This window comes from Numenius arquata, chromosome 3, assembly GCF_964106895.1.
Source record: "Numenius arquata chromosome 3, bNumArq3.hap1.1, whole genome shotgun sequence".
NCBI lineage: Eukaryota > Metazoa > Chordata > Aves > Charadriiformes > Scolopacidae > Numenius > Numenius arquata.
The window spans coordinates 71,995,506-72,011,766 of NC_133578.1; the positions used below are offsets into that span (position 1 = coordinate 71,995,506).

Below are 16,261 nucleotides of genomic sequence, written 5' to 3' on the forward strand. Positions count from 1 at the left end.
CTCAATTTGTATCTTAATGCCAAATCGGCAAAATTCCAATCTAATGTCCTTGCACAGCCACAAACATGGGTAGAGGCAGCATTTTTCAACCCAACCTGCCAGCAAATCTGCTTGTGACTCCTTTCAAATTTGCCGAACCCGTAACTATCTGCTGAGACAGTTAACACTGTCTGCGAGTGCTGCATGTTGTGGAGACCTCTGCCCCCAGCAGCTGGACTTAATCCACTGCCACCCACTTCTTCCCTGCAGGTCAATGAACAGGAATGATGTGGTGACAGCCAACAGCTGCTACCAACCTCAGCCAGACCAGTGCTTAGAGCTTCCTTAACCTGCTCTCGGCAGTGTCCTCCTGTAATCTCAATTAACACCTTAGTCATTTCTTTGCCACTTAAAGGAGAGCAAACTGAGAGGGGGCTCAACTGTGCCCAGCTGCGGTGGAAGATAGAAGGCCAAGTGAGGAACCATCTACTGCTTTTGCCTCTTTCCAGCCATCACACCTGGCCACCACTGTGGTTCTCACACACCCCATCTCCAAGAAATATTTAGTGATTTTAAACGGCTGGCCTAAATAAACATGAAAAAGTTCCCTGCATCCCATGGGAGAAACAGACCCTCTGCTACATTGGCAAGTCTCTCCAGAGCACCCAAAACACAGCACGGAGCTGTGGTGGTGGGTAAATGGGATGTCCATTGCTCTGTTTACTTATAATTAGTTAAAATCAATTTCATTTAAACCACACATTGGTAATTGTCAGAAACAGCAGGTGCTGCTGCCTTCTCTCCAGGCTGTGTTTCCTGTTGCCTGCGTAAGCTGCTCCCTGTCACTGTTCATCACATACTCAGTGGAAAGCAATGGAAAATAGGGAGTTTTGGAGAGCGCATGACAACTTTCAGCACCCTGCTGTGGGTGCTGTGGCCTCAGTAACATAACCCATGACGCTCTCCTATGGCTTATCACCACCTTCTGACACCTTAATTTGTAGAGCTGTAAATCAAAGGTAACTATCCTTCCCTCCCCTTCTCCTCCCAAAGCTTGCAAGACTACGTGCAGACCTGTGCATCATCACATTCATCTTGCACGTGCAAAAATCCCAGTGACCTGACCTGCTAACACACTTCAAGCCTTTTATTCTTCACCGTCTTGCAGCTCATTTACGCAAGTAATGTGCTCAAAGCAAAAAGAGAGAACTCCTGTGATTGTAGCGCTACAAAGACCGCATAAGATGTCATTGTTCTGTATATTTTCTTAGTATATGTATGAGCAAACTATGAGCCAAAGGGAAAAGTGAACCAAAGAAACCTTGTTTCTATTTCCAGTACTACCTCACATTCCTATTTCCTTCCTCAGCCTCTGACAAACCTGGCACACGCACTTTCTTTTCTGATGGCACTCTTACAGCCTACCTCTGCCATTAATACATGCTGTAAAGCCTCCTGATCTTTAACATGCTTATTCACATGCCAATGGTGTGATCCTATATAATGCCAGATATTTCCTACTATGTGCTGCAAGTGGGAAATAAAACTTCATTTTAAACTTCATTTAAGAAGCTGGGACAGCGTACAGCTGTGTCCTGGCCACAGCTGGCTTTGATGCCACTGTTACCAGGACGGCTGTGGGCTTCTCATTGTGTCTGGTTGCAATGGTGAAGTTTCCCAGAAGCAGACTCAAGCTTTACTGAAACATGAAGCATTTAAAGAACATGAAAAATACTAAGGTGCTGTGTGTTTATGAGACACAAGAGGCAATAAGCTAGAGGCCGTATTTATTAGAGATGTTACTTACGGGAATCCTAGGGTGTGGGGTGAAGAAGGCTGTCTGGAAGAGAAACCGGACAATTAAAAGAAGCATTGCCTATTTTCCTTGAAACGCAATAACTTGTAATCTCCTTGTCATTACAGATTACACCTCCCATACATCCATCAGTAGGTTTATAAATGAGCAACTCATTGTAACATCTGGCTGTTTGGAAAAAAGCCCACAAATATCAGACATTTCCTAGAGTATTTGAAATATGAACATAAACTCAAACCCATCCTGTATGTCCTGCTGCTATGAAAAACCGAACAATCATTAACCTTGTTAGCAAGTTTACTGTTAGCAGTCTCCATCTCACTTTTCCACTTGGAGCTATTTTCAGTATTATTAAATTTCCTGACTCCGTGGCTGAGCTTGGTGTGTTGTCTCTCTGCTTTGTACCACGTACCAGACATACACATCTAAACATGGTTGTCTTAGGGATTACGTAGTCGCCCTGAAGGACTAGCCACAAAAAAAAGGATAAAGTTTTGTAGAGAGGCAGTATCTTTTACCAAAACTGATAAAATTAGGCAGAAAAATTTAGTCCTTGATGAAATGAGGATACAGTGAAATCACCACCAACTTTTACAGCTGAAATAGAAATTATTTTTTCCTACAAACACGGGAAGTTTGAGCAGCCAGGCATATCTTCTCTATATCTAGCCATGTTGTAATGTGTTCGTAACCTCCTTTCTCCACCTTATTAAAGACAGATTTATCCTTGGTGTTGTGACTGGTTCATTCTTGTGTGATACACATGGAGCCTTTCAAGCACCCTTTGACACAGACTAGAGGCACAACTCTAACGGCAAGGAATAAATTATAACATCTCCTCCACTTCTGCATGAAGGTCTTTAGGCACCTGATTTTCACCAACAGACCTTGATTCAAATTCTCTCCGTATTTTGTGAATGTGGCGACTGTAACCAGCTGTGGTAAGCAAAGCTGACAAGTGCTTGGGCAGCAGGATTGGACTGGAAGATCTCAAATGCTGCTTTCAAGCCCTACCTTTCTGTGATTCTGTGTAATTCTGTGATATCTACCATTTTTTTGAGGATCTGTGACTGGGATCTGCCCTCCTGTTGCAATGACAGGCCCATTCCTGTCATTGTGCTTACTCCAAGCTGCTTACTCAGATTTTACTGTAGGGAACTCTGAGGTTTATGTATTTACATTCTGTGGACACTGGTTTAATCACTAGTGAATTTCACTGTAGTTATTCTCATGCTCCCAAAAGCAATTTGGCAGGCTCATTTTTAAAAAAATAAATTGATATTTTCCTGGTCTTTTTTTTTTTATTAGCAGAAAGGGTACGTGCAATCAGGTGTGAGTGGTTTGTGTGCTTTTCCTGGTATCAGCTGGGATAGAGCTAATTTTCTTCCTAGTGGCTGCTGTGTTTTGGATTTAGCATGGGAATAATGTTTATAACACATATTGGTTTTGTTATTACTAAGTAATGTTTACATTAGTCAAGGATTTTTCAGCTTCCCATAGAAGCTGAAAGGGAACGTAGACAGGACAAGCTGGCCAATGGAATATTCCATACCATAATCATCATGTTCAGTATATAAACGGGTGTTGGCCCGGGGGCAGGAATCTGCAATCACTGCTCAAGATGGGCTGGACAGTCGATCATTGGGTGGTGAGAGCAACTTGAGTTGTATCACTTTATTTTGTATATTCCTTTACCATTACTATTATTATTATTTTCCTCTTCCATTACTGTTCTATTAAATTGTCTTTATCTCAACACACAAGCTTTTTTCCCCCCTCCTTTTCTCCCTCTTCTCCCTATCCTTCCGGGGTTTGGGTGGAGTGAGCAAACAGCTGAGTGGCCCTAGTTGCTGGCTGGGGTTAAACCATGACAGTGTTGGATCCAGTACTGAACCCAAAAGGAGCTCTGGGATAAGGTCTTTCTGGGCTTACAGCAGAGCATGGCACTGTGTGTGATGGAGGCTCTGGGAGGCTGCAGCATCGCTGACCCTGAGTGTTCCACCCCATAAGTTCATGTCAATGAGAACTGGAACCCTCTGCTCTTCCTGGAAGAAGGTGAATTGCTCCCCAGGAAGACAAGCTGTTGTTCACTGGTATCTGTTGGGAGTGAGCCAGTCTTATCCTGAGATCCCAGTGGGATCTTAGGATCTAGCTCACCCTTGAAAATCTGTAAGAACACACTCCCCATTTTCAGCCATAACCTTCTTCAGACAGCTCACACAGCTGCTAAACAAATCATAAATCCAATTTAAGTGCTACCACAAAGCCAGGGCATACAAAAATGTTGTTTGAAAAGCGGCAGAGGAGGACGCAATCTCCAACAAAAATAAAAGGACCAAATACACCTTGATATTGCTTCTCTGAAGCAAAGGGATATAATCTCAGAATAAATGGGTCCTAAAGTTTCTGCAGAGAAGTAGGGATATTGAAAAGCTTTGTTTCTGAGGAATTTCTCTGGAGGAAATGCGAAGATGCCTTAAATATTGTTATAGCACAGAACACAATCTTACTTACTGTTCCAGGTAAGCCTGGTGGTCCAGGGGAACCCATGTCACCCTAGAGAGAGGAGAAAAATATAACTAGAAAGATAAAATTATAAAACAATGCCCAAATAAAACTCAAGATTGTCAGCTAGAAGACGCAACATTACCAGACAGGTTGTAACCCAATGACAACCCATCCACTCAGTGACACTGAAAATCCCGTAGCACTTCCCTGATGGGTGGAATTTACCCCATTGCTCTGGCCAGAATTTCTGCTATCCTTGCTTTGTTGCATACAGGATTCTCACTTTGCTGTCTTTATCACTTGATGACTTTATCATTGATCTGACTTCACAAGTCAATGAATGTGTAACGTTACCCCATCCAGTGCAGTAGTGATATGGAGTTAAATTTGCATTTTTTCAGTTAAAGTTGATTAAAATTCTTGCTTGAAAAACATGTTTTAGCTGAACTTTTTTTGTGGATGGAAAAAAAAGCCTCTGTTTTTCATCAAAAATGTAAGTTTCTAAATTCAGCTCTAGCCTTCCATAGATGGTAAAAGTCACTGGTAAACTAAGGGTTGATGTATCCTAGGAAGAAGAACAAAGCGGTACCCACTTCCTGATGGCTATTGCCACTATAAGGAGGGCAATTTTTTCACTAGACAACCACAGGCATCTGCAAGGTCAGTGTTTCATCTTCACCTTCGTGTTCACAGTGGTTAAATGTAAATTTTGGTGGACATAGCCTTTCTCTAGTTCTCTCATTTTCACTAAGATTAGTAGTATTGTGATGGCAGAAGCCCTAACCATTCCTAAATTATTGTTCTAGCACACCACAGGCAGGCACAGAAAAGTTCTTTAGAATTTAATTCCAGGCTTGTTTCTATCAGACAATTCTAAAACAAAGAAAAGCTTCCTTGAATTAAAGAAACTGTCCTTAAATTTCATCAGCTTCTTACTATTTCTTGCATTACTCAACAAATGGTTGTCTCTGCGTCTGTCCCACACGCAGCTTTCTCTGCTGCTTCTTGGTAAGGCTCAGCTAACAGACTTCTAATGTTTTTAATCTTCCTCTATCACTTGTTCTGTGCCCTTGTCTCTTTTCCTCTCTCGTCTGAGGAGGAGCGTGCTCATTTCATGACTCACCTTTTCTCCCCTTTCACCTTTCAATCCTAGGAGACCGTCTTTTCCTTTTTCTCCCTAAAAGCAGGGAAGAGAAAGCAGGAAATATGCATGTTTTTATTTGATTGCATCAGTCCCACTAGAATATTTTACACTTTCAGCTGATCTTACCTGTCTTCCAGGATGTCGTGCAAGCAATTAAAAATGTAACATTTTGGAGATGGCTTCATAAAATCCACACTATTTTCAAAAGCCAACAAATAGGAATTAAGTTCATGGAAAGGAAAGCACCAATCCTAAATCAACTTTCATGTAGAAGATCCTACTGCCTGATGCAGTTATAAAAAACAATTTTTTTTTTCTAGTTGCTCAAGAGAGGCACCAGAACAGGAGTTAAGACCCAAAGAGGACATTCATACTACCAGTTTTGTTTATGTTAAACATTTCTGAGAAATCCATTCACTGGTGTCTACCTCTCTATTTTGCCCAGGTAACCTGATCATCTGAATGGGAGATACTTAACAAGAATGATGTGAATACTCCTCAAAGTGCATACACAAAATGTATTTATCTTGCATTCAAATAGGAGCTATTTGACCTACATTTCTATGATATTATATATAGAGAGAATATATTTTATATCTTATGCTCTACAATACTTATCATACAGCAAACTGAAACTTAGTTTGCAGTTTCTCAGATGATTTTAGAAACTCAGATGATTTTAGATCCCTCTTGCTCGCATTCAAGCATGAAGTCAATTATCAGGAGTGCAGGTCTCATTTACATGGCTAAATTTACTGTCAGGCTCCTGATCCAACTATTTCCCAGTATGTAAATGCCTCTGGAGGGCTGGAGCTAGCCAGGGGAAGCAGCAGACACCAGGACTTGGATGGAAGTTAGATCCAGAAAATGATCCAACCATCGGGAACCTTCTCCAGGGCTCAGTGACAAGAGGGATTTGTGATTTTTTTGCCTAAAGACCACTGTACCTCTTCTACTGTCTCAAGAGTTACAACCTTCTGCATTTAGGATAGACACTGTTCATTAGCACCTCCACTGCAATTAGGAACAGTCATTAGGCAGTAAAGTACCTTTTTGGAAGAGGTACTTGGTGACTTTGCTGGATGCCAATCAGCTGCTCACCACATCAATCACACCGAGAGAACATCATCTAGAGGCACTCAAGATAAGTCCTCCTGGCACCAAATGGCCCAAAAAAACCCAAACTGTGGCTCAAAGTCACTCACCTGGTCTCCTTTTTCTCCTCTCAGTCCAGGTAAACCCTGAGGACCAGGAAGACCTGCTTCACCCTGACGGTAAGAAAAAGAAATGTGTGAAATCTAAGAAGAGGCATCAAGCAGGGCTTCTATTAATAAATCCCATTACTCTCAAATATAATTAAGAATCAAAAGGCAGAATGGTGGGCCAAACTCCTCTCTCGCTCATGTCAGTTAAATATGCATCAAGTCTGGTTCTTAGGGTAGACTAGTCTCAGTGCCCTTAGGCTGGGGAGGATGAAACCCTGATTTAGCTGCCTGTCTCTGTGCATGTCTGACACTAGACTATCAATTGTTCAGAACTCATAATGACTGTAGATGATTTCTTCTCGATACCTAGTCACACGAGGATACACATGGTCTATGCTGTAGGCCGGAACCTGCCCCATTTTTTTCATGGCATTCATTATAGGTGTAGCTTGCTGAGAGAGAATGGGATTAGTTTGATTACCAAATAATTTTTTATTCTTGGAAAATCGTTACTTAAAACAGCAGCTAGACCCTCTTTTTTTTTTTTTTTTACCATTACACTGTAAACTGGAATTTAGGATATGTTTTCTTCATGCTGCTCTCTAGCAGGACCAAGCAAGAAAATAAAAGCATCTAAAAATTTAAATCTACCTTTTATTTTAATTTTTAGTGATCTGGTGTAGTCTGGAAATGCAAAAACTGCACTGTAATAATCTGAACGGTACAGATGTTTCCTGACAAACAGATCTGGATTTTTCTGGATGTGCTATTGCACATTTGGATTTCTTTCTGCTTGAACCTTATCTTTGAGTTTCTGCTTTATAACACTTGCTATTGGAGTAATTATGATCTCTGTGTCATGTGGTTTGTTCTAAATATATCAAGTATTCTCAAAGTTAGCTCCCAGTTGACCCATGTTGTCATCTGAATATAGCCATTTTGTGTCCTATTTATAATTTTTAATTTTTATAATTTATAATTTTTCTGCTCTCTGCATTTGTGCAGTATCACAAAGGATCTCAGTCATGGACAGGACCCAAATGCACTAAGTGCTGTACAAATACTGAACAAAGAAAAGGCGATCCCTGCTCTAAAGAGATTATCTCTGAAGTATGGGAAGACTCGAAACATTATCATGATATAGGCGCAAAGAATCTGTGCAAGAAATCAGGTGAGGAACAAGATGCTGTGGTGACTGAGTATGACTAGGAACATCAAGGTGATGTTTGAAGAATTCTAAAGAAAGTGACATTTGGTGACAGAGGGACTAGTGTTTTATGAAAGCCACTGCAGGATCCTGACCGATGATGAAATCCCAGAGATCATGAGGACAAACTGAAGGCCTAACGTTAAAGAAGAAAGAAAGAAGAATTTGGAGGAAAAAAGAAAACACGTGGTGTAACTTTGGCCTCTGGAAAGGTACTGAAGCAAGTTGAGTTCATATGAGCTCAAGGAGAGAAAGATAATACAAAACAGTCAGTGTGGATTTGGACTAAACATATCAAACCCATCCAGTTCCCTCCCTTGACAGGATAACTAAATAGACAAGAAGGAAGCATTTGTGTGATGTATCTTGGCATTAGTAAGATACTTGACACAGGCCAACATGACGTTCTCATTAGCAAACTACAGAAATGCAGCACAGAAGGGTCTCTGGAGGACAGTGTACAACTGAGTGAAGAAACTACATTCACACACCTGTTATTAGCTGTTCCCTGTCAAATTCAGAGGATATATGAAGTCCTCTATTTTAATTTATGACTGAGGTGACAGGAAAGAGAACGTTTATAAAATGTGTGGAGAACACCACTCTGTGGAGAGAGCAGCAAGCATTTTGGAAGGTGGTATTAGAATTCAGAACAGCCCCATGTGGGGAGACAGCCCAGATCGAGTGGCAGTGCTTTGACTGGGGGCCTGATCCCCCGTTATACTGGGACTAAGATTGCCTGGCAAGTGCAAGCTCAGCAGTTCCTTTGCCTGGTAACCATGAATTAGGAATTGGGTGATACCTACTGGGTAGATTATAAGGAATTTTGGAATAGAAGCAGAATAGTCCCCACGTGCATGGTGGTGTAATTGTTATCCACTTAATAAGTGCCTTATCCCAATAAATCTCGCTTTGTACCTCAGACGCTGAACCTTATTCCTTCAAGGGGTAGATAGCGGCAGGGAGTCTGACCACAACACCCTGACAAATAAGAAAATTGGTCAGCAATTCCTAAAATTTAACGGTCATGGAGAGACTGCCACAGCTTATGGAAAGCTGCTCTATGAGACTCCTCATGAAGAGCTTTTTCTCTTACTCCCTCTAAGTCCAGTTTGTGGTGCATGTTCTGCTTTGTTGCACAGACAACATGGGAGCAGCAGTCATGACCATCCTCCCATTTCATCTTTACAGCAGAAAACTGGACTGAGACTGGTAGGAGTAAGAGAAGACTGAGGTTCTGAGACTCTTCTATTGCTGGCGTACACTGTGTTCCCCAAATCCCTGATAAAAAACCTGCCAAAGATACAAGACTGTTTCACACAGATTTCTCTTTCTACAGAATTTCATATTAGAGTTGAAAAGTTGGCATAGGGACAAAAATGTTAACAGCAATGGTTATTGGTCCTGGCTGGACAAGTGTGTGCTTTAGGAAATCACAGGATATTTCCCTGGTTCTTCACCGAGTTCAGCAGCTGTCTGCTGAAACCCAAATCCCAATACAAAAAGCCTAAGATAACTGTGCAACTTCTAACAGTCATCTGGGGTAGTTTCCTAGCAACCATTTACTACTTAGAAATGACAGCGTCACCCCTTGTATCACATAGTTACAAATAAGTTCCTCATCTTCTAGAACCAGCACCCTGAGTTAATACGAGGTGTGAAGGAAAACAAGTGCTTTTAAGCCACTCTGCCTTGCTTTTCTTCCCTATCCACCAGGAGTAAGATAACTGAATTTTCCAGGATACAGTCACAAATTGGATTTAGCATATTCTTGGTCTGGAATTTTTGCATTGCTCTGTCCAGCCGTGAGTCTCCTCCACTCATCTGTTGCATCTTCAATCACAGATACAAATGATTTGCATGGAACTCATTACTGGCAAATGGCTTTCTTATTGCATGTAGTCACTTTATATCTCTCTGACAGGTAGACTTTGTTGTTAAGACTATTTTTCCTGCTCACCTGCTCACCGGGTTGGCCACGGCTCCCTGGTTCACCCTGGAAAAACAAAAGCAAAACTTTAACATTGCAAGGATCTGACCCTTTCATAAGAAGACTTTCTCATTAGTAAAGTGTGTCCCCTATGGTCCTGGCCCATGTTCTTCTCCCTGCTTCTCATAAGGCACTGAAGTTGCCTTCTTGATGTCTTGGGAACCCAGACCACAGGGAGTCAAGGCAAGGGCCAGGTTGTCACTACGCATATAGATTTGATAGAGGAACATCAAATACTGTTTAGTATTTTGAAACATCATGAACTCTGAAAGCCAATGCTCATCCTCTTATGCCTCCAACTTTAGAGGAATCTTATTCTCCTGACTTCAGCATAAGACCTTCCAAGATCACACCTTGATTGACTCAATGGCTACAGCAAACTATGAAATAAAATTCCTTACCTTAGCGCCAGCTTTTCCAGGAAAGCCTTCCTCACCTTTTTCCCCTTGTTCTCCCTGCAGGGAACACAAGAAGTTATACACAAACTCCTCTGGTAGTGCATGCAGTGCATGTTTGCAAGCAACGATGAGGAATATTTTGACTCAGATCCTCAGTACCAGCCTGAGGATGTGAATGGAGCCATGGGAGAATACATTTCCTGGAATGTTTTCCCATTCTAGTGCTGTTTGTAATCACATCTCCAGCACCAATGACCCTACTGGAATATTTCTGGAATAACACAAAGTCAACCACTGTTACATTAAAGATGTCTGTAACGAATTACCTGAAAAACAAAAATTTCATTCAGTTTCTTCAAAATATATGTGGCTAGAAAGTCTGCATTATTTCTATTAAGAAAAAGAAATAATTATGGGATTGGGACCCTGGCCACTGGGCCTCTTAGGTAAATACTTTGAAAGAGAGGATAGATTTAGATTAGATATCAGGAAGAAATTCTATACTCTGAGGGTGATGAGGAACAGGCTGCCCAGAGAAGCTGTGAATGCCCCATCCCTGGAAGTGTTCAAGGCCAGGTTGGATGGGGCTTTGAGCAACCTGGTCTGGTGGGAGGTGTCCCTGCCCATGGCAGGGGTGTTGGAACTGAATGATCTTTAAGGTCCCTTCCAAATCTAACCATTCTATGATTCTATGACCTTTAAATGCAGGTGGTGTCAGCATGGAGAGCAGAGACCTCAGTGGATTAAGAGCTGAACCACACTACGTAGCTGGGAAGCACAGTAGGTACCGCACAGGGCTGTGGATAAGATCGAAAGATTTATTTAGCCTCAGAAATTTTTTGTAAGCTCCAAATTCCTCACCTTTATTCATCAGTAAATGGGATCTGGGGAGTCTGCTAGATCTGGGCTCAAGAGCTCAGTGCTCTCAGTTGAGAGAGGCAAGTATAAATGTAGGGTGTTATTGGATCAAATAGGTACATAATGCTCAAGTATCAGAGACAAGAAGACATCAATGCAATCCAAGGCAGTAGATGGTTAAGAGCTGTTGTTCTTATCCAATATATAGTGCCATCATCCCCAAAGCCTAACTTAGCCTTCATAGTCAGAATACAGCACATTCCTTTGACACTTATTTTCATAGTGATGGGAAGTCAACCAGAGTTCCTCCTACATCTAAATCTCTTATCTCCCTTCTCCCACAGCAGAGACAGAAGAGGAGACAACTCTTCCCAATCTGTAGAAGCTTTCAAATGGGGCAAAAGTAGAAGTAAATAATGAAGAGCCATCTTTCTGTCACACAGACCTACAAAAGCCTTAGGGGGATGGCATCTCTTCTTTCCTGCCCTTCAGGAAGGAAAAAAAGGAACACCTTTGGAGCCTGCCACACTTCTTTGTTCTTCTTCCTTGTGCCTTGGATATATGCCTTGACTTGCCAGTGTCACTGGCTTTCCTGGGTAACAGTAGAAGCTTCTCTGTTCGCAATGCTCAGCTGTGTTTGCAGAATTGGATGCAGTAGTTGAAGACTGGAAGTAGGATCTCTCATCCCTGCTGTATTTACAACCAGCTCCATCTTCATAACAACTCAGTACAGTGCAATAACACCAGCTGACCTGGATCTTCACTGGTGGTCCCGTCGTGTGGGCTTGGTGAGGCGTGTTTAGCTCTGGAGACCTGCTCCCCTTCTCACTTACACTTGCTTACTAGCCCAGATAAACTGCCCAGGTAAGTAGCTTAATAACAGTATATGTGGCACCACTTACCTTTTGACCAGGAAGCCCAGGAAGCCCATTGAATCCATCTTTGCCAGGCAACCCCTACACAAGAGAAAACCCTAAGCTGCAGGTCATAAGATGTAAGCGCCTGTTTTTTGAACCATTAAAAGCAAGCTCATATAAGCACACTCAGTTCGTCCCTCTTGCCGCTGACCAAAGTTGAAGAAAAGAAGAACCACCTCATGCATTTCGTTTTGACTTTTTCCCTAATGTGACTCAAAATATACAGAAGTTCTCACAATGCATGTATGTGCTCAGCCCTTTTTCCAGTATCCCAGTTTTGGCGAATGACCACTGGATGTCAGTGTTGTCACAGAGAAACGACAGTATAGCAATTTTGTGCAATATGCATTCTTAAATAACTTTAAAATAAATTACATTTTTACTTATCATTCTCTACAAGTCTCTATTATCTGTAGCTGTAAGATTTTATAAAAGTCTATTTCTCCTTTTAAATATTGGTGATTTCTTATACAATACACAGACTCCTAAAATTAAATTATACAACAGAATTATATAGTGACAGAATTGCTCAGCAAGATAAGAATTAGAATTACTTCCTGTAATGCATTTAAAATGGTGAGAAAAAGTTTTGCCTCCTTTTCAAGTGTCATTCAGTCCCCAAAAACTGCAGGCTGTAGGTGGCACTTCTTAATACTAAGTATTTCATAATTTACCTTTCTTGACTTAAACAGACAACAGAAATTGCTATGCTCTGCTAAATAGAGAGCATATTTATTTATGCTTTGGCCTAATTCAGGAAAGTCCAGGTTTGGAAAAACAATATCTTGCCAAATGAAAAATGACTTTTGAAAGGTATCACACAAAGAAAACATCATGGTCCCAGTGTGTAGGAGTAGTGGAGCTGCGTCTGGTAAAATTCTTGTTCATAAAAGGCATCAGAGGCTAATGTCTGCATTAAAGGCAACAGTGTTGGAGCCCACATTAAAACTTTAGATGCAGATGAGCTGCTGGAAAGGAGGCAAAGACTTGAGAATTAAATTATCTGAAGTCATGGAGAGCATGAAGGCAAGGGAAGCAGTTCCTCAACACTTACAGCTGGTCCTGGTGGTCCAGTTTTACCAGAAACTCCAATCTCTCCTGGCAGTCCCTGAAAAATTAAATCAGAAGAAAAAAAAAGTATCAGTATTTCTGCCCTTTCTGTCAGTTTAAATGTAATTTTTCCTTGCACAGCAGTCAGGTCTCTGCCATGGGGAGTCCTGTAGACATTATTGACTTATCCCCAGGTAGCACCGATGTGGTTGTAATGCTAGGCACAGAGAAGCTGTGCTCTAGGACCAGCTGTGGCTTTTCAGTGAGAGAATATAAGAGAAAACACACATTACCAGAGGCCCTGACTCAGTTCCCACTGAAATTCATGACCTAAAATTCTCCCCAGATGTTTTTTTTCTTCTCCTTGCTATAAAACAAAATAAACCCAAGCTTGTTTTCTTACTGGTGCTCCAGGTGGTCCAGGGGGTCCAGCAATGCCTGGGGGCCCTGGAGGTCCCTGTAAGAGAGGAAGCAAAACCAGTTTATCAGTGTCTCTGATAGTGTCTGAAAACCTCGGGTCCTTCCCTGTGCGGTCAGGGCCCTATTGGAAACTGGCAAAAGCCCTGAGCTGTATTTCATTAATTTCTACCAAGAAAATACAAGATGCCAAACTGAGCTGCAAGGCAACCATGCTCTCCAGCAGAACATGATCTCCTGCTTAAGCCACTTTTTGCTATTGCTACAAGGTGAGCTCCATCCTCCAGTAAAAGAGTCAGGGGAGTTGAAGGCCATCAATGGTAACATACAGCACAAAGCTTGTCCAGTGGGATCCCTTGTATCATCCAGCCTAATTTAATCTTGATTAATGTTGTTTCAAAGTGAACAATTTACCTCTGAAAAAAGACCTCTGAAGTAACTAATGAATGCAACAGGCTTGTGGTTTGGGCTTTTTTTTGGGGGGGTATGGGTAAAAATATGAATCCAAGTGTGTGGAGAAACAATGGAGCAAATCAAGTGTTTTAAAACAAATGCACCACCATTTTAGTGCTCTACATTAACCCTCTTGATAGTACACAAATTAATACTTCAATATACATGTTCAGTTAGAAATGTCCTAACAGTCTTTCTTACTCATCTCCCTGCAACAGCTGTTTCTCTTAGGGAAAATATTCTCTCCATAGCCATCCGATTTCCAGAAGGATTTATTTTTGTGTATTGAGAAAATGGTAAAATTTGGCTTCCAAGCTGAGAAATTTGTTTCCATACTTGACAGATCTTAACAGGTTGCCTGAGATGCAGAGGTGTTTGCTACTTCCAGCTTCCGCTGTAGACAAGATGGGTTTTACTCTGTGCTCGGAATGAAGCATGAAGTGTTTGTGCACTTTTTGGATCAGGACCTAAGCAAACAACATTAGGATGGATATGAAAGATGGATATATGGCTGAGTTGAAATTTTACCCTGTCTGTCTCTTTCTGTCTTTCTAACATGATGATTTCATTCATTTTCAGTTCTCAGCGTAGCAGGAATTCTGGTGTATTTGTTCTTAAAAAGCAGCAAATCCTATGTAAAGAACTGAATCTAAATAACTGATACAAGATATAAAACGTCCAGTCAGCATTTTCCCTGTCACCATTCAATATCACAAAGCACAGCTTTTCTGATTAAGGTATCATGAGTCATGGATCAATAATAGCATTTCACATTTTTTTGTAGCTGAAGAGAAGAAAACAGTGTAAAAAAAACAACTGAGGACAAGGAGTTATTTGTGGCATGGTTTGACAGCGAAGGCAGCAGATGAACAGTCTTTTTAGACTACACTTGTAAAATTCAGCCAGAAGATAAGACAGCCTCTCACCAATAGATGGGGTAAGGTGACCAAAAAAGGGATCTGCAGATGCACTTGCCTCCTGCACTCAGCTTTCATTGCAACTCAGAATAGACGTGAAGCCATCCCACCAACATTAGCATTTGCAGAATGCCTCAGATGCGAGCACAACTAAAAAATCCCCGGAAAGATGTGCCTTGGGATTCACCGATGTTGCTGACATAATTACTGGGGAGCCCTGCGTCAGCTTCTGGGGACGTTGGTTCAGCTGCTATTGCAGAAGGGTCCTGCAGTTAAGGAGTGCTAATTCCATCAGGAGACACCTGATCAAGACCATCTACCACTTAAAAAAAGGCTTTGCCGTTCAAAGAAAATAATTGACAGTCCAAATGAGCCCAACGCAAGAGAAAACAACTCAGATGCCAGGGACCTGGAGGTTCTTCTTGGCCCTACTCCAACTCTACAAGAATGGTATTGCTGAGAGACCCTGCAGAAGATATGGGTTCCAAGAAGGGGCTTCCATGAAGAGCGGATGCAGTACTGGGAGAGAAAGCAAAGGTACTTTTAGAAAAACAACAACAAACTGATTCAGAGTCAGAGTGGACTATGCTTAAGTACAGGAAAGAAAGCGCAAAATTGACCTTTGCAGACTTTCCTTGCTAACTCCATTGGCTCCTCCCTAATAACCTAATTTTTTTCTCTCTGCCAATAACTGAACCACTTCCCACTGGAAAACACATATTTTCTCCATGACCCTACAACAGAGAGCTTCTATCAGAGGTGAAAAACCCCAGCCCAGACCCAGCCTAAGCCCAAGCATCCCCAAGTGTGATGCAAGTTACCCCACACAGTACAGACAGGGGTCAATCTGACCTAAAAGCAAAGTCTCACTCAAGCGTCTGTCAGCAGCCAGGTTAATTCCTGAAACCTGAGGTGCTACACCCTCCTCATCCCAACTATTTCTCCTAGTAACTCTCAATATTCTCACTATCCAGGACTATTTCTATTTATTCTCTTAAATTTTCTATATTCTGGACCTGGTTATTCTGCATAACCTTATGCAACCGTAAATGTTGAAATGGAAGCACACTGATCCTTACCATAAATTGCCACTAATAATTCCATTTCATTGCTCTCCATGAGAGCAGTCATCTGGGACATCATGCCCAAGACTGGTTTACTCAGGTAGCTTCACCACATATTGCACCAACCAACGTTACACCCACTAATGGAAAGCTCTTCTGATAAAAGCCTCTCTGAGATGGATGTAGAAAGAGTAGTTTTGCGACCACCAGTGTCCCTGGGAGATGCACAGGATGCTGACAGCCTGCTCCAGCTGACTGCATACACCAGGACATCTACAGTCCTCCTGGATTTCCTCTTTTCTGCAGCCTGGGCTACAGCAAGTGATTGGGACACAGGG

At 41.8% G+C, this 16,261-nt stretch overlaps 1 protein-coding gene across 1 annotated transcript in view; it reads right to left on the minus strand.

The window, feature by feature from the left end:
- The window catches only part of COL22A1 (collagen type XXII alpha 1 chain), a 199,071-nt gene that overhangs the window by 49,904 nt on the left and 132,906 nt on the right, over positions 1 to 16,261 (minus strand). Inside the window, exons 23-31 of the mRNA XM_074145482.1 lie at positions 13,476 to 13,529; positions 13,077 to 13,130; positions 12,008 to 12,061; positions 10,251 to 10,304; positions 9,820 to 9,855; positions 6,653 to 6,715; positions 5,427 to 5,480; positions 4,310 to 4,351; positions 1,787 to 1,819 (exon numbers count right to left, since the gene is read on the minus strand). Of these exons, the coding sequence (XP_074001583.1) occupies positions 1,787 to 1,819; positions 4,310 to 4,351; positions 5,427 to 5,480; positions 6,653 to 6,715; positions 9,820 to 9,855; positions 10,251 to 10,304; positions 12,008 to 12,061; positions 13,077 to 13,130; positions 13,476 to 13,529 (444 nt within the window). The remainder of the gene's footprint in view (positions 1 to 1,786; positions 1,820 to 4,309; positions 4,352 to 5,426; positions 5,481 to 6,652; positions 6,716 to 9,819; positions 9,856 to 10,250; positions 10,305 to 12,007; positions 12,062 to 13,076; positions 13,131 to 13,475; positions 13,530 to 16,261) is intronic.